Source organism: Oncorhynchus mykiss, chromosome 18, assembly GCF_057628025.1.
Source record: "Oncorhynchus mykiss isolate SJ-2025 chromosome 18, ASM5762802v1, whole genome shotgun sequence".
Lineage (NCBI taxonomy): Eukaryota > Metazoa > Chordata > Actinopteri > Salmoniformes > Salmonidae > Oncorhynchus > Oncorhynchus mykiss.
The window spans coordinates 10,134,564-10,160,000 of record NC_143039.1 but is presented as its reverse complement, the minus strand read 5'-3'; the positions used below and the strand labels follow the sequence as shown (position 1 = coordinate 10,160,000).

The 25,437-nt window shown below is 41.4% G+C and overlaps 1 protein-coding gene across 1 annotated transcript in view; it reads right to left on the bottom strand.

Moving 5' to 3' along the window:
- Window positions 1-25,437, bottom strand: part of diaph3 (diaphanous related formin 3) — a 711,417-nt gene that overhangs the window by 464,043 nt on the left and 221,937 nt on the right. The window contains exon 8 of the mRNA XM_090206735.1: window positions 600-736. Within this exon, the coding sequence (XP_090062861.1) occupies window positions 600-736 (137 nt within the window). The remainder of the gene's footprint in view (window positions 1-599; window positions 737-25,437) is intronic.

Genomic DNA, 25,437 nt, shown 5'->3' with positions numbered 1-25,437 from the left:
AACCGAGGATATATAACATGGGTGATGGAGGAGAACAGGGGATAGATAACATGGGTGGTGGAGGAGAACAGGGGATAGATAACATAAGTGATGGAGGACAGGTGGAGGAGAACAGAGGATAGATAACATGGGTGATGGAGGATAACATGGGATATATAACATGGGTGATGGAGAAGAACAGAGGATAGATAACATGGGTGATGATGGAGAACAGGGGATAGATAACATGGGTGGTGGAGGAGAACAGAGGATAGATAACATGGGTGATGGAGGAGAACAGAGGATAGATAACATGGGTGATGGAGTAGAACAGGGGATCGATAACATGGGTGATGGAGGAGAACAGATGATAGATAACATGGGTGATGGAGGACAGGTGAAGGAGACCAGAGGATAGATAACATGGGTGGTGGAGGAGAACAGAGGATATATAACATGGGTGATGGAGGACAGGTGGAGGAGAACAGGGGATAGATAACATGGGTGATGGAGGAGAACAGGGGATAGATAACATGGGTGATGGAGGACAGGTGGAGGAGAACAGAGGACAGCTAGAGGAAGTCATGTGAGGGCAGAGTGAAGCCGGGATGGGGACGTACGTGTTCTCCTCGCCCACAATGCAGATGGCTGACAGCAGCTTGACCACGTCCGTCATCATGGCGGGCTGGGTGGGGTCGATAGCTCGGGCCAACAGGGACAGACACTTCTCCTCTGACAGGATACGCTCCAACCCATACTAGAACCAGACAACAGATCACATGTTAGATAGACTCTCCAACCCATACTAGAACCAGACAACAGATCACATGTTAGATAGACTCTCCACACCATACTAGAACCAGACAACATGTTAGATAGACTCTCCAACCCATACTAGAACCAGACAACATGTTAGATAGACTCTCCACACCATACTAGAACCAGACATCATGTTAGATAGACTCTCCACACCATACTAGAACCAGACAACATGTTAGATAGACTCTCCACACCATACTAGAACCAGACAACATGTTAGATAGACTCTCCAACCCATACTAGAACCAGACAACATGTTAGATAGACTCTCCACACCATACTAGAACCAGACAACATGTTAGATAGACTCTCCAACCCATACTAGAACCAGACAACATGTTAGATAGACTCTCCACACCATACTAGAACCAGACAACATGTTAGATAGACTCTCCACACCATACTAGAACCAGACAACAGACAACATGTTAGATAGACTCTCCACACCATACTAGAACCAGACAACATGTTAGATAGACTCTCCACACCATACTAGAACCAGACAACATGTTAGATAGACTCTCCACACCATACTAGAACCAGACAACATGTTAGATAGACTCTCCACACCATACTAGAACCAGACATCATGTTAGATAGACTCTCCACACCATACTAGAACCAGACAACATGTTAGATAGACTCTCCACACCATACTAGAACCAGACAACATGTTAGATAGACTCTCCAACCCATACTAGAACCAGACAACATGTTAGATAGACTCTCCACACCATACTAGAACCAGACAACATGTTAGATAGACTCTCCAACCCATACTAGAACCAGACAACATGTTAGATAGACTCTCCACACCATACTAGAACCAGACAACAGATCCCATGTTAGATAGACTCTCCACACCATACTAGAACCAGACAACATGTTAGATAGACTCTCCACACCATACTAGAACCAGACAACAGATCACATGTTAGATACTCTCCACACCATACTAGAACCAGACAACATATTAGATAGACTCTCCACACCATACTAGAACCAGACAACATGTTAGATAGACTCTCCACACCATACTAGAACCAGACAACATGTTAGATAGACTCTCCACACCATACTAGAACCATACTAGAACCAGACAACATGTTAGATAGACTCTCCAACCCATACTAGAACCAGACAACATGTTAGATAGACTCTCCACACCATACTAGAACCAGACAACATGTTAGATAGACTCTCCAACCCATACTAGAACCATACTAGAACCATACTAGAACCAGACAACATGTTAGATAGACTCTCCACACCATACTAGAACCAGACAACATGTTAGATAGACTCTCCACACCATACTAGAACCAGACAACATGTTAGATAGACTCTCCACACCATACTAGAACCATACTAGAACCAGACAACATGTTAGATAGACTCTCCAACCCATACTAGAACCAGACAACATGTTAGATAGACTCTCCACACCATACTAGAACCAGACAACAGATCACATGTTAGATAGACTCTCCACACCATACTAGAACCAGACATCATGTTAGATAGACTCTCCACACCATACTAGAACCAGACAACATGTTAGATAGACTCTCCACACCATACTAGAACCAGACAACATGTTAGATAGACTCTCCACACCATACTAGAACCAGACAACATGTTAGATAGACTCTCCACACCATACTAGAACCAGACAACATGTTAGATAGACTCTCCACACCATACTAGAACCAGACAACACGTTAGATAGACTCTCCACACCATACTAGAACCAGACAACATGTTAGATAGACTCTCCACACCATACTAGAACCAGACAACATGTTAGATAGACTCTCCACACCATACTAGAACCAGACAACATGTTAGATAGACTCTCCACACCATACTAGAACCAGACAACATGTTAGATAGACTCTCCACACCATACTAGAACCAGACATCATGTTAGATAGACTCTCCACACCATACTAGAACCAGACAACATGTTAGATAGACTCTCCACACCATACTAGAACCAGACAACATGTTAGATAGACTCTCCAACCCATACTAGAACCAGACAACATGTTAGATAGACTCTCCACACCATACTAGAACCAGACAACATGTTAGATAGACTCTCCAACCCATACTAGAACCAGACAACATGTTAGATAGACTCTCCACACCATACTAGAACCAGACAACAGATCCCATGTTAGATAGACTCTCCACACCATACTAGAACCAGACAACATGTTAGATAGACTCTCCACACCATACTAGAACCAGACAACATGTTAGATAGACTCTCCAACCCATACTAGAACCAGACAACATGTTAGATAGACTCTCCACACCATACTAGAACCAGACAACATGTTAGATAGACTCTCCAACCCATACTAGAACCAGACAACATGTTAGATAGACTCTCCACACCATACTAGAACCAGACAACAGATCCCATGTTAGATAGACTCTCCACACCATACTAGAACCAGACAACATGTTAGATAGACTCTCCACACCATACTAGAACCAGACAACAGATCACATGTTAGATACTCTCCACACCATACTAGAACCAGACAACATATTAGATAGACTCTCCACACCATACTAGAACCAGACAACATGTTAGATAGACTCTCCACACCATACTAGAACCAGACAACATGTTAGATAGACTCTCCACACCATACTAGAACCATACTAGAACCAGACAACATGTTAGATAGACTCTCCACACCATACTAGAACCAGACAACAGATCACATGTTAGATACTCTCCACACCATACTAGAACCAGACAACATATTAGATAGACTCTCCACACCATACTAGAACCAGACAACATGTTAGATAGACTCTCCACACCATACTAGAACCAGACAACATGTTAGATAGACTCTCCACACCATACTAGAACCATACTAGAACCAGACAACATGTTAGATAGACTCTCCAACCCATACTAGAACCAGACAACATGTTAGATAGACTCTCCAACCCATACTAGAACCAGACAACATGTTAGATAGACTCTCCAACCCATACTAGAACCATACTAGAACCATACTAGAACCAGACAACATGTTAGATAGACTCTCCACACCATACTAGAACCAGACAACATGTTAGATAGACTCTCCACACCATACTAGAACCAGACAACATGTTAGATAGACTCTCCACACCATACTAGAACCATACTAGAACCAGACAACATGTTAGATAGACTCTCCAACCCATACTAGAACCAGACAACATGTTAGATAGACTCTCCACACCATACTAGAACCAGACAACAGATCACATGTTAGATAGACTCTCCACACCATACTAGAACCAGACATCATGTTAGATAGACTCTCCACACCATACTAGAACCAGACAACATGTTAGATAGACTCTCCACACCATACTAGAACCAGACAACATGTTAGATAGACTCTCCACACCATACTAGAACCAGACAACACGTTAGATAGACTCTCCACACCATACTAGAACCAGACAACATGTTAGATAGACTCTCCACACCATACTAGAACCAGACAACATGTTAGATAGACTCTCCACACCATACTAGAACCAGACAACATGTTAGATAGACTCTCCACACCATACTAGAACCAGACAACATGTTAGATAGACTCTCCACACCATACTAGAACCAGACAACAGATCACATGTTAGATACTCTCCACACCATACTAGAACCAGACAACATGTTAGATAGACTCTCCACACCATACTAGAACCAGACAACATGTTAGATAGACTCTCCACACCATACTAGAACCAGACAACATGTTAGATAGACTCTCCACACCATACTAGAACCAGACAACATGTTAGATAGACTCTCCAACCCATACTAGAACCAGACAACATGTTAGATAGACTCTCCAACCCATACTAGAACCAGACAACATGTTAGATAGACTCTCCACACCATACTAGAACCAGACAACAGATCACATGTTAGATAGACTCTCCACACCATACTAGAACCAGACAACATGTTAGATAGACTCTCCAACCCATACTAGAACCATACTAGAACCAGACAACATGTTAGATAGACTCTCCACACCATACTAGAACCAGACAACATGTTAGATAGACTCTCCACACCATACTAGAACCAGACAACATGTTAGATAGACTCTCCACATCATACTAGAACCAGACAACATGTTAGATAGACTCTCCACACCATACTAGAACCAGACAACAGATCCCATGTTAGATAGACTCTCCACACCATACTAGAACCAGACAACACGTTAGATAGACTCTCCACACCATACTAGAACCAGACAACATGTTAGATAGACTCTCCACACCATACTAGAACCAGACAACATGTTAGATAGACTCTCCACACCATACTAGAACCAGACATGTTAGATAGACTCTCCAACCCATACTAGAACCATACTAGAACCAGACAACATGTTAGATAGACTCTCCACACCATACTAGAACCAGACAACATGTTAGATAGACTCTCCAACCCATACTAGAACCAGACAACATGTTAGATAGACTCTCCACACCATACTAGAACCAGACAACATGTTAGATAGACTCTCCACACCATACTAGAACCAGACAACATGTTAGATAGACTCTCCACACCATACTAGAACCAGACAACATGTTAGATAGACTCTCCACACCATACTAGAACCAGACAACATGTTAGATAGACTCTCCACACCATACTAGAACCAGACAACATGTTAGATAGACTCTCCAACCCATACTAGAACCAGACAACATGTTAGATAGACTCTCCACACCATACTAGAACCAGACAACATGTTAGATAGACTCTCCAACCCATACTAGAACCAGACAACATGTTAGATAGACTCTCCACACCATACTAGAACCAGACAACAGATCCCATGTTAGATAGACTCTCCACACCATACTAGAACCAGACAACATGTTAGATAGACTCTCCACACCATACTAGAACCAGACAACAGATCACATGTTAGATACTCTCCACACCATACTAGAACCAGACAACATATTAGATAGACTCTCCACACCATACTAGAACCAGACAACATGTTAGATAGACTCTCCAACCCATACTAGAACCAGACAACATGTTAGATAGACTCTCCACACCATACTAGAACCAGACAACATGTTAGATAGACTCTCCACACCATACTAGAACCAGACAACATGTTAGATAGACTCTCCACACCATACTAGAACCAGACATCATGTTAGATAGACTCTCCAAACCCATACTAGAACCAGACAACATGTTAGATAGACTCTCCACACCATACTAGAACCAGACAACATGTTAGATAGACTCTCCACACCATACTAGAACCAGACAACATGTTAGATAGACTCTCCACACCATACTAGAACCAGACAACATGTTAGATAGACTCTCCACATCATACTAGAACCAGACAACATGTTAGATAGACTCTCCACACCATACTAGAACCAGACAACATGTTAGATAGACTCTCCACACCATACTAGAACCAGACAACATGTTAGATAGACTCTCCACACCATACTAGAACCAGACAACATGTTAGATAGACTCTCCACACCATACTAGAACCAGACAACATGTTAGATAGACTCTCCACACCATACTAGAACCAGACAACATGTTAGATAGACTCTCCACACCATACTAGAACCAGACAACATGTTAGATAGACTCTCCACACCATACTAGAACCAGACAACATGTTAGATAGACTCTCCACACCATACTAGAACCAGACAACAGATCACATGTTAGATAGACTCTCCACACCATACTAGAACCAGACAACATGTTAGATAGACTCTCCAACCCATACTAGAACCATACTAGAACCAGACAACATGTTAGATAGACTCTCCACACCATACTAGAACCAGACAACATGTTAGATAGACTCTCCACACCATACTAGAACCAGACAACATGTTAGATAGACTCTCCACATCATACTAGAACCAGACAACATGTTAGATAGACTCTCCACACCATACTAGAACCAGACAACAGATCCCATGTTAGATAGACTCTCCACACCATACTAGAACCAGACAACATGTTAGATAGACTCTCCACACCATACTAGAACCAGACAACATGTTAGATAGACTCTCCACACCATACTAGAACCAGACATGTTAGATAGACTCTCCAACCCATACTAGAACCATACTAGAACCAGACAACATGTTAGATAGACTCTCCACACCATACTAGAACCAGACAACATGTTAGATAGACTCTCCAACCCATACTAGAACCAGACAACATGTTAGATAGACTCTCCACACCATACTAGAACCAGACAACATGTTAGATAGACTCTCCACACCATACTAGAACCAGACAACATGTTAGATAGACTCTCCACACCATACTAGAACCAGACAACATGTTAGATAGACTCTCCACACCATACTAGAACCAGACAACATGTTAGATAGACTCTCCAACCCATACTAGAACCAGACAACATGTTAGATAGACTCTCCACACCATACTAGAACCAGACAACAGATCCCATGTTAGATAGACTCTCCACACCATACTAGAACCAGACAACATGTTAGATAGACTCTCCACACCATACTAGAACCAGACAACATATTAGATAGACTCTCCACACCATACTAGAACCAGACAACATGTTAGATAGACTCTCCAACCCATACTAGAACCAGACAACATGTTAGATAGACTCTCCAACCCATACTAGAACCAGACAACATGTTAGATAGACTCTCCAACCCATACTAGAACCATACTAGAACCATACTAGAACCAGACAACATGTTAGATAGACTCTCCACACCATACTAGAACCAGACAACATGTTAGATAGACTCTCCACACCATACTAGAACCAGACAACATGTTAGATAGACTCTCCACACCATACTAGAACCATACTAGAACCAGACAACATGTTAGATAGACTCTCCAACCCATACTAGAACCAGACAACATGTTAGATAGACTCTCCACACCATACTAGAACCAGACAACAGATCACATGTTAGATAGACTCTCCACACCATACTAGAACCAGACATCATGTTAGATAGACTCTCCACACCATACTAGAACCAGACAACATGTTAGATAGACTCTCCACACCATACTAGAACCAGACAACATGTTAGATAGACTCTCCACACCATACTAGAACCAGACAACACGTTAGATAGACTCTCCACACCATACTAGAACCAGACAACATGTTAGATAGACTCTCCACACCATACTAGAACCAGACAACATGTTAGATAGACTCTCCACACCATACTAGAACCAGACAACATGTTAGATAGACTCTCCACACCATACTAGAACCAGACAACATGTTAGATAGACTCTCCACACCATACTAGAACCAGACAACATGTTAGATAGACTCTCCAAACCATACTAGAACCAGACAACATGTTAGATAGACTCTCCACACCATACTAGAACCAGACAACACGTTAGATAGACTCTCCACACCATACTAGAACCAGACAACATGTTAGATAGACTCTCCAACCCATACTAGAACCATACTAGAACCATACTAGAACCAGACAACATGTTAGATAGACTCTCCACACCATACTAGAACCAGACAACATGTTAGATAGACTCTCCACACCATACTAGAACCAGACAACATGTTAGATAGACTCTCCACACCATACTAGAACCATACTAGAACCAGACAACATGTTAGATAGACTCTCCAACCCATACTAGAACCAGACAACATGTTAGATAGACTCTCCACACCATACTAGAACCAGACAACAGATCACATGTTAGATAGACTCTCCACACCATACTAGAACCAGACATCATGTTAGATAGACTCTCCACACCATACTAGAACCAGACAACATGTTAGATAGACTCTCCACACCATACTAGAACCAGACAACATGTTAGATAGACTCTCCACACCATACTAGAACCAGACAACATGTTAGATAGACTCTCCACACCATACTAGAACCAGACAACATGTTAGATAGACTCTCCACACCATACTAGAACCAGACAACATGTTAGATAGACTCTCCACACCATACTAGAACCAGACAACATGTTAGATAGACTCTCCACACCATACTAGAACCAGACAACATGTTAGATAGACTCTCCACACCATACTAGAACCAGACAACATGTTAGATAGACTCTCCACACCATACTAGAACCAGACAACATATTAGATAGACTCTCCAACCCATACTAGAACCAGACAACATGTTAGATAGACTCTCCACACCATACTAGAACCAGACAACATGTTAGATAGACTCTCCACACCATACTAGAACCAGACAACATGTTAGATAGACTCTTCACACCATACTAGAACCAGACAACATGTTAGATAGACTCTCCAACCCATACTAGAACCAGACAACATGTTAGATAGACTCTCCACACCATACTAGAACCAGACAACATGTTAGATAGACTCTTCACACCATACTAGAACCAGACAACATGTTAGATAGACTCTCCAACCCATACTAGAACCAGACAACATGTTAGATAGACTCTCCACACCATACTAGAACCAGACAACATGTTAGATAGACTCTTCACACCATACTAGAACCAGACAACATGTTAGATAGACTCTCCAACCCATACTAGAACCAGACAACATGTTAGATAGACTCTCCACACCATACTAGAACCAGACAACATGTTAGATAGACTCTCCACACCATACTAGAACCAGACAACAGATCACATGTTAGATAGACTCTCCACACCATACTAGAACCAGACAACATGTTAGATAGACTCTCCAACCCATACTAGAACCATACTAGAACCAGACAACATGTTAGATAGACTCTCCACACCATACTAGAACCAGACAACATGTTAGATAGACTCTCCACACCATACTAGAACCAGACAACATGTTAGATAGACTCTCCACATCATACTAGAACCAGACAACATGTTAGATAGACTCTCCACACCATACTAGAACCAGACAACAGATCCCATGTTAGATAGACTCTCCACACCATACTAGAACCAGACAACACGTTAGATAGACTCTCCACACCATACTAGAACCAGACAACATGTTAGATAGACTCTCCACACCATACTAGAACCAGACAACATGTTAGATAGACTCTCCACACCATACTAGAACCAGACATGTTAGATAGACTCTCCAACCCATACTAGAACCATACTAGAACCAGACAACATGTTAGATAGACTCTCCACACCATACTAGAACCAGACAACATGTTAGATAGACTCTCCAACCCATACTAGAACCAGACAACATGTTAGATAGACTCTCCACACCATACTAGAACCAGACAACATATTAGATAGACTCTCCACACCATACTAGAACCAGACAACATGTTAGATAGACTCTCCACACCATACTAGAACCAGACAACATGTTAGATAGACTCTCCACACCATACTAGAACCAGACAACATGTTAGATAGACTCTCCAACCCATACTAGAACCAGACAACATGTTAGATAGACTCTCCACACCATACTAGAACCAGACAACATGTTAGATAGACTCTTCACACCATACTAGAACCAGACAACATGTTAGATAGACTCTCCAACCCATACTAGAACCAGACAACATGTTAGATAGACTCTCCACACCATACTAGAACCAGACAACATGTTAGATAGACTCTCCACACCATACTAGAACCAGACAACATGTTAGATAGACTCTCCACACCATACTAGAACCAGACAACATGTTAGATAGACTCTCCACACCATACTAGAACCAGACATCATGTTAGATAGACTCTCCAAACCCATACTAGAACCAGACAACATGTTAGATAGACTCTCCACACCATACTAGAACCAGACAACATGTTAGATAGACTCTCCACACCATACTAGAACCAGACAACATGTTAGATAGACTCTCCACACCATACTAGAACCAGACAACATGTTAGATAGACTCTCCACATCATACTAGAACCAGACAACATGTTAGATAGACTCTCCACACCATACTAGAACCAGACAACATGTTAGATAGACTCTCCACATCATACTAGAACCAGACAACATGTTAGATAGACTCTCCACACCATACTAGAACCAGACAACATGTTAGATAGACTCTCCACACCATACTAGAACCAGACAACATGTTAGATAGACTCTCCACACCATACTAGAACCAGACAACATGTTAGATAGACTCTCCACACCATACTAGAACCAGACAACATGTTAGATAGACTCTCCACACCATACTAGAACCAGACAACATGTTAGATAGACTCTCCACACCATACTAGAACCAGACAACATGTTAGATAGACTCTCCACACCATACTAGAACCAGACAACATGTTAGATAGACTCTCCACACCATACTAGAACCAGACAACATATTAGATAGACTCTCCAACCCATACTAGAACCAGACAACATGTTAGATAGACTCTCCACACCATACTAGAACCAGACAACATGTTAGATAGACTCTCCACACCATACTAGAACCAGACAACATGTTAGATAGACTCTTCACACCATACTAGAACCAGACAACATGTTAGATAGACTCTCCAACCCATACTAGAACCAGACAACATGTTAGATAGACTCTCCACACCATACTAGAACCAGACAACATGTTAGATAGACTCTTCACACCATACTAGAACCAGACAACATGTTAGATAGACTCTCCAACCCATACTAGAACCAGACAACATGTTAGATAGACTCTCCACACCATACTAGAACCAGACAACATGTTAGATAGACTCTTCACACCATACTAGAACCAGACAACATGTTAGATAGACTCTCCAACCCATACTAGAACCAGACAACATGTTAGATAGACTCTCCACACCATACTAGAACCAGACAACATGTTAGATAGACTCTCCACACCATACTAGAACCAGACAACAGATCACATGTTAGATAGACTCTCCACACCATACTAGAACCAGACAACATGTTAGATAGACTCTCCAACCCATACTAGAACCATACTAGAACCAGACAACATGTTAGATAGACTCTCCACACCATACTAGAACCAGACAACATGTTAGATAGACTCTCCACACCATACTAGAACCAGACAACATGTTAGATAGACTCTCCACATCATACTAGAACCAGACAACATGTTAGATAGACTCTCCACACCATACTAGAACCAGACAACAGATCCCATGTTAGATAGACTCTCCACACCATACTAGAACCAGACAACACGTTAGATAGACTCTCCACACCATACTAGAACCAGACAACATGTTAGATAGACTCTCCACACCATACTAGAACCAGACAACATGTTAGATAGACTCTCCACACCATACTAGAACCAGACATGTTAGATAGACTCTCCAACCCATACTAGAACCATACTAGAACCAGACAACATGTTAGATAGACTCTCCACACCATACTAGAACCAGACAACATGTTAGATAGACTCTCCAACCCATACTAGAACCAGACAACATGTTAGATAGACTCTCCACACCATACTAGAACCAGACAACATATTAGATAGACTCTCCACACCATACTAGAACCAGACAACATGTTAGATAGACTCTCCACACCATACTAGAACCAGACAACATGTTAGATAGACTCTCCACACCATACTAGAACCAGACAACATGTTAGATAGACTCTCCAACCCATACTAGAACCAGACAACATGTTAGATAGACTCTCCACACCATACTAGAACCAGACAACATGTTAGATAGACTCTTCACACCATACTAGAACCAGACAACATGTTAGATAGACTCTCCAACCCATACTAGAACCAGACAACATGTTAGATAGACTCTCCACACCATACTAGAACCAGACAACATGTTAGATAGACTCTCCACACCATACTAGAACCAGACAACATGTTAGATAGACTCTCCACACCATACTAGAACCAGACAACATGTTAGATAGACTCTCCACACCATACTAGAACCAGACATCATGTTAGATAGACTCTCCAAACCCATACTAGAACCAGACAACATGTTAGATAGACTCTCCACACCATACTAGAACCAGACAACATGTTAGATAGACTCTCCACACCATACTAGAACCAGACAACATGTTAGATAGACTCTCCACACCATACTAGAACCAGACAACATGTTAGATAGACTCTCCACATCATACTAGAACCAGACAACATGTTAGATAGACTCTCCACACCATACTAGAACCAGACAACATGTTAGATAGACTCTCCACATCATACTAGAACCAGACAACATGTTAGATAGACTCTCCACACCATACTAGAACCAGACAACATGTTAGATAGACTCTCCACACCATACTAGAACCAGACAACATGTTAGATAGACTCTCCACACCATACTAGAACCAGACAACATGTTAGATAGACTCTCCACACCATACTAGAACCAGACAACATGTTAGATAGACTCTCCACACCATACTAGAACCAGACAACATGTTAGATAGACTCTCCACACCATACTAGAACCAGACAACATGTTAGATAGACTCTCCAAACCATACTAGAACCAGACAACATGTTAGATAGACTCTCCACACCATACTAGAACCAGACAACAGATCACATGTTAGATAGACTCTCCACACCATACTAGAACCAGACAACATGTTAGATAGACTCTCCAACCCATACTAGAACCATACTAGAACCAGACAACATGTTAGATAGACTCTCCACACCATACTAGAACCAGACAACATGTTAGATAGACTCTCCACACCATACTAGAACCAGACAACATGTTAGATAGACTCTCCACATCATACTAGAACCAGACAACATGTTAGATAGACTCTCCACACCATACTAGAACCAGACAACAGATCCCATGTTAGATAGACTCTCCACACCATACTAGAACCAGACAACACGTTAGATAGACTCTCCACACCATACTAGAACCAGACAACATGTTAGATAGACTCTCCACACCATACTAGAACCAGACAACATGTTAGATAGACTCTCCACACCATACTAGAACCAGACATGTTAGATAGACTCTCCAACCCATACTAGAACCATACTAGAACCAGACAACATGTTAGATAGACTCTCCACACCATACTAGAACCAGACAACATGTTAGATAGACTCTCCAACCCATACTAGAACCAGACAACATGTTAGATAGACTCTCCACACCATACTAGAACCAGACAACAGATCACATGTTAGATAGACTCTCCACACCATACTAGAACCAGACAACATGTTAGATAGACTCTCTACACCATACTAGAACCAGACAACAGATCACATGTTAGATAGACTCTCCACACCATACTAGAACCAGACAACATGTTAGATAGACTCTCTACACCATACTAGAACCAGACAACATATTAGATAGACTCTCCACACCATACTAGAACCAGACAACATGTTAGATAGACTCTCCACACCATACTAGAACCAGACAACATGTTAGATAGACTCTCCACACCATACTAGAACCAGACAACATGTTAGATAGACTCTCCAACCCATACTAGAACCAGACAACATATTAGATAGACTCTCCACACCATACTAGAACCAGACAACATGTTAGATAGACTCTCCACACCATACTAGAACCAGACAACATGTTAGATAGACTCTCCACACCATACTAGAACCAGACAACATGTTAGATAGACTCTCCACACCATACTAGAACCAGACATCATGTTAGATAGACTCTCCAAACCCATACTAGAACCAGACAACATGTTAGATAGACTCTCCACACCATACTAGAACCAGACAACATGTTAGATAGACTCTCCACACCATACTAGAACCAGACAACATGTTAGATAGACTCTCCACACCATACTAGAACCAGACAACATGTTAGATAGACTCTCCACACCATACTAGAACCAGACATCATGTTAGATAGACTCTCCAAACCCATACTAGAACCAGACAACATGTTAGATAGACTCTCCACACCATACTAGAACCAGACAACATGTTAGATAGACTCTCCACACCATACTAGAACCAGACAACATGTTAGATAGACTCTCCACATCATACTAGAACCAGACATCATGTTAGATAGACTCTCCACATCATACTAGAACCAGACATCATGTTAGATAGACTCTCCACACCATACTAGAACCAGACAACATGTTAGACTCTCCACACCATACTAGAACCAGACAACATGTTAGATAGACTCTCCACATCATACTAGAACCAGACAACATGTTAGATAGACTCTCCACACCATACTAGAACCAGACAACATGTTAGATAGACTCTCCACACCATACTAGAACCAGACAACATGTTAGATAGACTCTCCAACCCATACTAGAACCAGACAACATGTTAGATAGACTCTCCACATCATACTAGAACCAGACAACATGTTAGATAGACTCTCCACACCATACTAGAACCAGACAACATGTTAGATAGACTCTTCACACCATACTAGAACCAGACAACATATTAGATAGACTCTCCACACCATACTAGAACCAGACAACATATTAGATAGACTCTCCACACCATACTAGAACCAGACAACATGTTAGATAGACTCTCCACACCATACTAGAATCAGACAACATGTTAGATAGACTCTCCACACCATACTAGAACCAGACAACATGTTAGATAGACTCTCCACACCATACTAGAACCAGACAACATATTAGATAGACTCTCCACACCATACTAGAACCAGACATCATGTTAGATAGACTCTCCACACCATACTAGAACCAGACATGTTAGATAGACTCTCCACACCATACTAGAACCAGACAACATGTTAGATAGACTCTCCAACCCATACTAGAACCAGACAACATGTTAGATAGACTCTCCACACCATACTAGAACCAGACAACATGTTAGATAGACTCTCCACACCATACTAGAACCATACTAGAACCAGACAACATGTTAGATAGACTCTCCAACCCATACAAGAACCAGACAACATGTTAGATAGACTCTCTACACCATACTAGAACCAGACAACAGATCACATGTTAGATAGACTCTCCACACCATACTAGAACCAGACAACATGTTAGATAGACTCTCCACACCATACTAGAACCAGACATGTTAGATAGACTCTCCAACCCATACTAGAACCATACTAGAACCAGACAACATGTTAGATAGACTCTCCAACCCATACTAGAACCAGACAACATGTTAGATAGACTCTCCACACCATACTAGAACCAGACATGTTAGATAGACCCTCCAACCCATACTAGAACCAGACAACATGTTAGATAGACTCTCCAACCCATACTAGAACCAGACAACATGTTAGATAGACTCTCTACACCATACTAGAACCATACTAGAACCAGACAACATGTTAGATAGACTCTCCAACCCATACTAGAACCAGACAACATGTTAGATAGACTCTCCAACCCATACTAGAACCAGACAACAGATCACATGTTAGATAGACTCTCCACACCATACTAGAACCAGACATCATGTTAGATAGACTCTCCACACCATACTAGAACCAGACAGACAACATGTTAGATAGACTCTCCACACCATACTAGAACCAGACAACATGTTAGATAGACTCTCCACACCATACTAGAACCAGACAACATGTTAGATAGACTCTCCAACCCATACTAGAACCATACTAGAACCAGACAACATGTTAGATAGACTCTCCACACCATACTAGAACCAGACAACATGTTAGATAGACTCTCCACACCATACTAGAACCAGACAACATGTTAGATACTCTCCACACCATACTAGAACCAGACAACAGATCACATGTTAGATAGACTCTCCACACCATACTAGAACCAGACAACATGTTAGATAGACTCTCCACACCATACTAGAACCAGACAACATGTTAGATAGACTCTCCAACCCATACTAGAACCAGACAACATATTAGATAGACTCTCCACACCATACTAGAACCAGACAACATGTTAGATAGACTCTCCACACCATACTAGAACCAGACAACATGTTAGATAGATTCTCCACACCATACTAGAACCAGACAACATGTTAGATAGACTCTCCAACCCATACTAGAACCAGACAACATGTTAGATAGACTCTCCAACCCATACTAGAACCAGACAACATGTTAGATAGACTCTCTACACCATACTAGAACCAGACAACATGTTAGATAGACTCTCCACACCATACTAGAACCAGACAACATGTTAGATAGACTCTCCACACCATACTAGAACCAGACAACATGTTAGATAGACTCTCCACACCATACTAGAACCAGACATCATGTTAGATAGACTCTCCAAACCCATACTAGAACCAGACAACATGTTAGATAGACTCTCCACACCATACTAGAACCAGACAACATGTTAGATAGACTCTCCACACCATACTAGAACCAGACAACATGTTAGATAGACTCTCCACATCATACTAGAACCAGACATCATGTTAGATAGACTCTCCACATCATACTAGAACCAGACATCATGTTAGATAGACTCTCCACACCATACTAGAACCAGACAACATGTTAGATAGACTCTCCACACCATACTAGAACCAGACAACATGTTAGATAGACTCTCCACACCATACTAGAACCAGACAACATGTTAGATAGACTCTCCACACCATACTAGAACCAGACAACATGTTAGATAGACTCTCCACACCATACTAGAACCAGACAACATGTTAGATAGACTCTCCACACCATACTAGAACCAGACAACAGATCACATGTTAGATAGACTCTCCACACCATACTAGAACCAGACAACATGTTAGATAGACTCTCCAACCCATACTAGAACCATACTAGAACCAGACAACATGTTAGATAGACTCTCCACACCATACTAGAACCAGACAACATGTTAGATAGACTCTCCACACCATACTAGAACCAGACAACATGTTAGATAGACTCTCCACATCATACTAGAACCAGACAACATGTTAGATAGACTCTCCACACCATACTAGAACCAGACAACAGATCCCATGTTAGATAGACTCTCCACACCATACTAGAACCAGACAACACGTTAGATAGACTCTCCACACCATACTAGAACCAGACAACATGTTAGATAGACTCTCCACACCATACTAGAACCAGACAACATGTTAGATAGACTCTCCACACCATACTAGAACCAGACATGTTAGATAGACTCTCCAACCCATACTAGAACCATACTAGAACCAGACAACATGTTAGATAGACTCTCCACACCATACTAGAACCAGACAACATGTTAGATAGACTCTCCAACCCATACTAGAACCAGACAACATGTTAGATAGACTCTCCACACCATACTAGAACCAGACAACAGATCACATGTTAGATAGACTCTCCACACCATACTAGAACCAGACAACATGTTAGATAGACTCTCTACACCATACTAGAACCAGACAACAGATCACATGTTAGATAGACTCTCCACACCATACTAGAACCAGACAACATGTTAGATAGACTCTCTACACCATACTAGAACCAGACAACATATTAGATAGACTCTCCACACCATACTAGAACCAGACAACATGTTAGATAGACTCTCCACACCATACTAGAACCAGACAACATGTTAGATAGACTCTCCACACCATACTAGAACCAGACAACATGTTAGATAGACTCTCCAACCCATACTAGAACCAGACAACATATTAGATAGACTCTCCACACCATACTAGAACCAGACAACATGTTAGATAGACTCTCCACACCATACTAGAACCAGACAACATGTTAGATAGACTCTCCACACCATACTAGAACCAGACAACATGTTAGATAGACTCTCCAACCCATACTAGAACCAGACAACATGTTAGATAGACTCTCCAACCCATACTAGAACCAGACAACATGTTAGATAGACTCTCTACACCATACTAGAACCAGACAACATGTTAGATAGACTCTCCACACCATACTAGAACCAGACAACATGTTAGATAGACTCTCCACACCATACTAGAACCAGACAACATGTTAGATAGACTCTCCACACCATACTAGAACCAGACATCATGTTAGATAGACTCTCCAAACCCATACTAGAACCAGACAACATGTTAGATAGACTCTCCACACCATACTAGAACCAGACAACATGTTAGATAGACTCTCCACACCATACTAGAACCAGACAACATGTTAGATAGACTCTCCACACCATACTAGAACCAGACAACATGTTAGATAGACTCTCCACACCATACTAGAACCAGACATCATGTTAGATAGACTCTCCAAACCCATACTAGAACCAGACAACATGTTAGATAGACTCTCCACACCATACTAGAACCAGACAACATGTTAGATAGACTCTCCACACCATACTAGAACCAGACAACATGTTAGATAGACTCTCCACATCATACTAGAACCAGACATCATGTTAGATAGACTCTCCACATCATACTAGAACCAGACATCATGTTAGATAGACTCTCCACACCATACTAGAACCAGACAACATGTTAGATAGACTCTCCACACCATACTAGAACCAGACAACATGTTAGATAGACTCTCCAACCCATACTAGAACCAGACAACATGTTAGATAGACTCTCCACATCATACTAGAACCAGACAACATGTTAGATAGACTCTCCACACCATACTAGAACCAGACAACATGTTAGATAGACTCTTCACACCATACTAGAACCAGACAACATATTAGATAGACTCTCCACACCATACTAGAACCAGACAACATATTAGATAGACTCTCCACACCATACTAGAACCAGACAACATGTTAGATAGACTCTCCACACCATACTAGAATCAGACAACATGTTAGATAGACTCTCCACACCATACTAGAACCAGACAACATGTTAGATAGACTCTCCACACCATACTAGAACCAGACAACATATTAGATAGACTCTCCACACCATACTAGAACCAGACATCATGTTAGATAGACTCTCCACACCATACTAGAACCAGACATGTTAGATAGACTCTCCACACCATACTAGAACCAGACAACATGTTAGATAGACTCTCCAACCCATACTAGAACCAGACAACATGTTAGATAGACTCTCCACACCATACTAGAACCAGACAACATGTTAGATAGACTCTCCACACCATACTAGAACCATACTAGAACCAGACAACATGTTAGATAGACTCTCCAACCCATACAAGAACCAGACAACATGTTAGATAGACTCTCTACACCATACTAGAACCAGACAACAGATCACATGTTAGATAGACTCTCCACACCATACTAGAACCAGACAACATGTTAGATAGACTCTCCACACCATACTAGAACCAGACATGTTAGATAGACTCTCCAACCCATACTAGAACCATACTAGAACCAGACAACATGTTAGATAGACTCTCCAACCCATACTAGAACCAGACAACATGTTAGATAGACTCTCCACACCATACTAGAACCAGACATGTTAGATAGACCCTCCAACCCATACTAGAACCAGACAACATGTTAGATAGACTCTCCAACCCATACTAGAACCAGACAACATGTTAGATAGACTCTCTACACCATACTAGAACCATACTAGAACCAGACAACATGTTAGATAGACTCTCCAACCCATACTAGAACCAGACAACATGTTAGATAGACTCTCCAACCCATACTAGAACCAGACAACAGATCACATGTTAGATAGACTCTCCACACCATACTAGAACCAGACATCATGTTAGATAGACTCTCCACACCATACTAGAACCAGACAGACAACATGTTAGATAGACTCTCCACACCATACTAGAACCAGACAACATGTTAGATAGACTCTCCACACCATACTAGAACCAGACAACATGTTAGATAGACTCTCCAACCCATACTAGAACCATACTAGAACCAGACAACATGTTAGATAGACTCTCCACACCATACTAGAACCAGACAACATGTTAGATAGACTCTCCACACCATACTAGAACCAGACAACATGTTAGATACTCTCCACACCATACTAGAACCAGACAACAGATCACATGTTAGATAGACTCTCCACACCATACTAGAACCAGACAACATGTTAGATAGACTCTCCACACCATACTAGAACCAGACAACATGTTAGATAGACTCTCCAACCCATACTAGAACCAGACAACATATTAGATAGACTCTCCACACCATACTAGAACCAGACAACATGTTAGATAGACTCTCCACACCATACTAGAACCAGACAACATGTTAGATAGATTCTCCACACCATACTAGAACCAGACAACATGTTAGATAGACTCTCCAACCCATACTAGAACCAGACAACATGTTAGATAGACTCTCCAACCCATACTAGAACCAGACAACATGTTAGATAGACTCTCTACACCATACTAGAACCAGACAACATGTTAGATAGACTCTCCACACCATACTAGAACCAGACAACATGTTAGATAGACTCTCCACACCATACTAGAACCAGACAACATGTTAGATAGACTCTCCACACCATACTAGAACCAGACATCATGTTAGATAGACTCTCCAAACCCATACTAGAACCAGACAACATGTTAGATAGACTCTCCACACCATACTAGAACCAGACAACATGTTAGATAGACTCTCCACACCATACTAGAACCAGACAACATGTTAGATAGACTCTCCACATCATACTAGAACCAGACATCATGTTAGATAGACTCTCCACATCATACTAGAACCAGACATCATGTTAGATAGACTCTCCACACCATACTAGAACCAGACAACATGTTAGATAGACTCTCCACACCATACTAGAACCAGACAACATGTTAGATAGACTCTCCACATCATACTAGAACCAGACAACATGTTAGATAGACTCTCCACACCATACTAGAACCAGACAACATGTTAGATAGACTCTCCACACCATACTAGAACCAGACAACATGTTAGATAGACTCTCCAACCCATACTAGAACCAGACAACATGTTAGATAGACTCTCCACATCATACTAGAACCAGACAACATGTTAGATAGACTCTCCACACCATACTAGAACCAGACAACATGTTAGATAGACTCTTCACACCATACTAGAACCAGACAACATATTAGATAGACTCTCCACACCATACTAGAACCAGACAACATATTAGATAGACTCTCCACACCATACTAGAACCAGACAACATGTTAGATAGACTCTCCACACCATACTAGAATCAGACAACATGTTAGATAGACTCTCCACACCATACTAGAACCAGACAACATGTTAGATAGACTCTCCACACCATACTAGAACCAGACAACATATTAGATAGACTCTCCACACCATACTAGAACCAGACATCATGTTAGATAGACTCTCCACACCATACTAGAACCAGACATGTTAGATAGACTCTCCACACCATACTAGAACCAGACAACATGTTAGATAGACTCTCCAACCCATACTAGAACCAGACAACATGTTAGATAGACTCTCCACACCATACTAGAACCAGACAACATGTTAGATAGACTCTCCACACCATACTAGAACCATACTAGAACCAGACAACATGTTAGATAGACTCTCCAACCCATACAAGAACCAGACAACATGTTAGATAGACTCTCTACACCATACTAGAACCAGACAACAGATCACATGTTAGATAGACTCTCCACACCATACTAGAACCAGACAACATGTTAGATAGACTCTCCACACCATACTAGAACCAGACATGTTAGATACTCTCCAACCCATACTAGAACCATACTAGAACCAGACAACATGTTAGATAGACTCTCCAACCCATACTAGAACCAGACAACATGTTAGATAGACTCTCCACACCATACTAGAACCAGACATGTTAGATAGACCCTCCAACCCATACTAGAACCAGACAACATGTTAGATAGACTCTCCAACCCATACTAGAACCAGACAACATGTTAGATAGACTCTCTACACCATACTAGAACCATACTAGAACCAGACAACATGTTAGATAGACTCTCCAACCCATACTAGAACCAGACAACATGTTAGATAGACTCTCCAACCCATACTAGAACCAGACAACAGATCACATGTTAGATAGACTCTCCACACCATACTAGAACCAGACATCATGTTAGATAGACTCTCCACACCATACTAGAACCAGACAGACAACATGTTAGATAGACTCTCCACACCATACTAGAACCAGACAACATGTTAGATAGACTCTCCACACCATACTAGAACCAGACAACATGTTAGATAGACTCTCCAACCCATACTAGAACCATACTAGAACCAGACAACATGTTAGATAGACTCTCCACACCATACTAGAACCAGACAACATGTTAGATAGACTCTCCACACCATACTAGAACCAGACAACATGTTAGATACTCTCCACACCATACTAGAACCAGACAACAGATCACATGTTAGATAGACTCTCCAACCCATACTAGAACCAGACAACATGTTAGATACTCTCCACACCATACTAGAACCAGACATGTTAGATAGACTCTCCACACCATACTAGAACCAGACAACATGTTAGATACTCTCCACACCATACTAGAACCAGACAACATGTTAGATAGACTCTCCACACCATACTAGAACCAGACAACAGATCACATGTTAGATAGACTCTCCAACCCATACTAGAACCAGACAACATGTTAGATACTCTCCACACCATACTAGAACCAGACAACATGTTAGATAGACTCTCCACACCATACTAGAACCAGACAACATGTTAGATACTCTCCACACCATACTAGAACCAGACAACATGTTAGATAGACTCTCCACACCATACTAGAACCAGACAACAGATCACATGTTAGATAGACTCTCCACACCATACTAGAACCAGACAACATGTTAGATACTCTCCACACCATACTAGAACCAGACAACATGTTAGATAGACTCTCCACACCATACTAGAACCAGACAACATGTTAGATAGACTCTCCACACCATACTAGAACCAGACAACATGTTAGATAGACTCTCCACACCATACTAGAACCAGACAACATGTTAGATAGACTCTCCAAACCATACTAGAACCAGACAACATGTTAGATAGACTCTCCACACCATACTAGAACCAGACAGACAACATGTTAGATAGACTCTCCACACCATACTAGAACCAGACAACATGTTAGATAGACTCTCCACACCATACTAGAACCAGACAACATGTTAGATAGACTCTCCAACCCATACTAGAACCATACTAGAACCAGACAACATGTTAGATAGACTCTCCAACCCATACTAGAACCATACTAGAACCAGACAACATGTTAGATACTCTCCACACCATACTAGAACCAGACAACATGTTAGATAGACTCTCCACACCATACTAGAACCAGACAACAGATCACATGTTAGATAGACTCTCCAACCCATACTAGAACCAGACAACATGTTAGATACTCTCCACACCATACTAGAACCAGACAACATGTTAGATAGACTCTCCAAACCATACTAGAACCAGACAACATGTTAGATAGACTCTCCACACCATACTAGAACCAGACAGACAACATGTTAGATAGACTCTCCACATCATACTAGAACCAGACAACATGTTAGATAGACTCTCCACACCATACTAGAACCAGACAACATGTTAGATAGACTCTCCAACCCATACTAGAACCAGACAACATGTTAGATAGACTCTCCACATCATACTAGAACCAGACAACATGTTAGATAGACTCTCCACACCATACTAGAACCAGACAACATGTTAGATAGACTCTTCACACCATACTAGAACCAGACAACATATTAGATAGACTCTCCACACCATACTAGAACCAGACAACATATTAGATAGACTCTCCACACCATACTAGAACCAGACAACATGTTAGATAGACTCTCCACACCATACTAGAATCAGACAACATGTTAGATAGACTCTCCACACCATACTAGAACCAGACAACATGTTAGATAGACTCTCCACACCATACTAGAACCAGACAACATATTAGATAGACTCTCCACACCATACTAGAACCAGACATCATGTTAGATAGACTCTCCACACCATACTAGAACCAGACATGTTAGATAGACTCTCCACACCATACTAGAACCAGACAACATGTTAGATAGACTCTCCAACCCATACTAGAACCAGACAACATGTTAGATAGACTCTCCACACCATACTAGAACCAGACAACATGTTAGATAGACTCTCCACACCATACTAGAACCATACTAGAACCAGACAACATGTTAGATAGACTCTCCAACCCATACAAGAACCAGACAACATGTTAGATAGACTCTCTACACCATACTAGAACCAGACAACAGATCACATGTTAGATAGACTCTCCACACCATACTAGAACCAGACAACATGTTAGATAGACTCTCCACACCATACTAGAACCAGACATGTTAGATAGACTCTCCAACCCATACTAGAACCATACTAGAACCAGACAACATGTTAGATAGACTCTCCAACCCATACTAGAACCAGACAACATGTTAGATAGACTCTCCACACCATACTAGAACCAGACATGTTAGATAG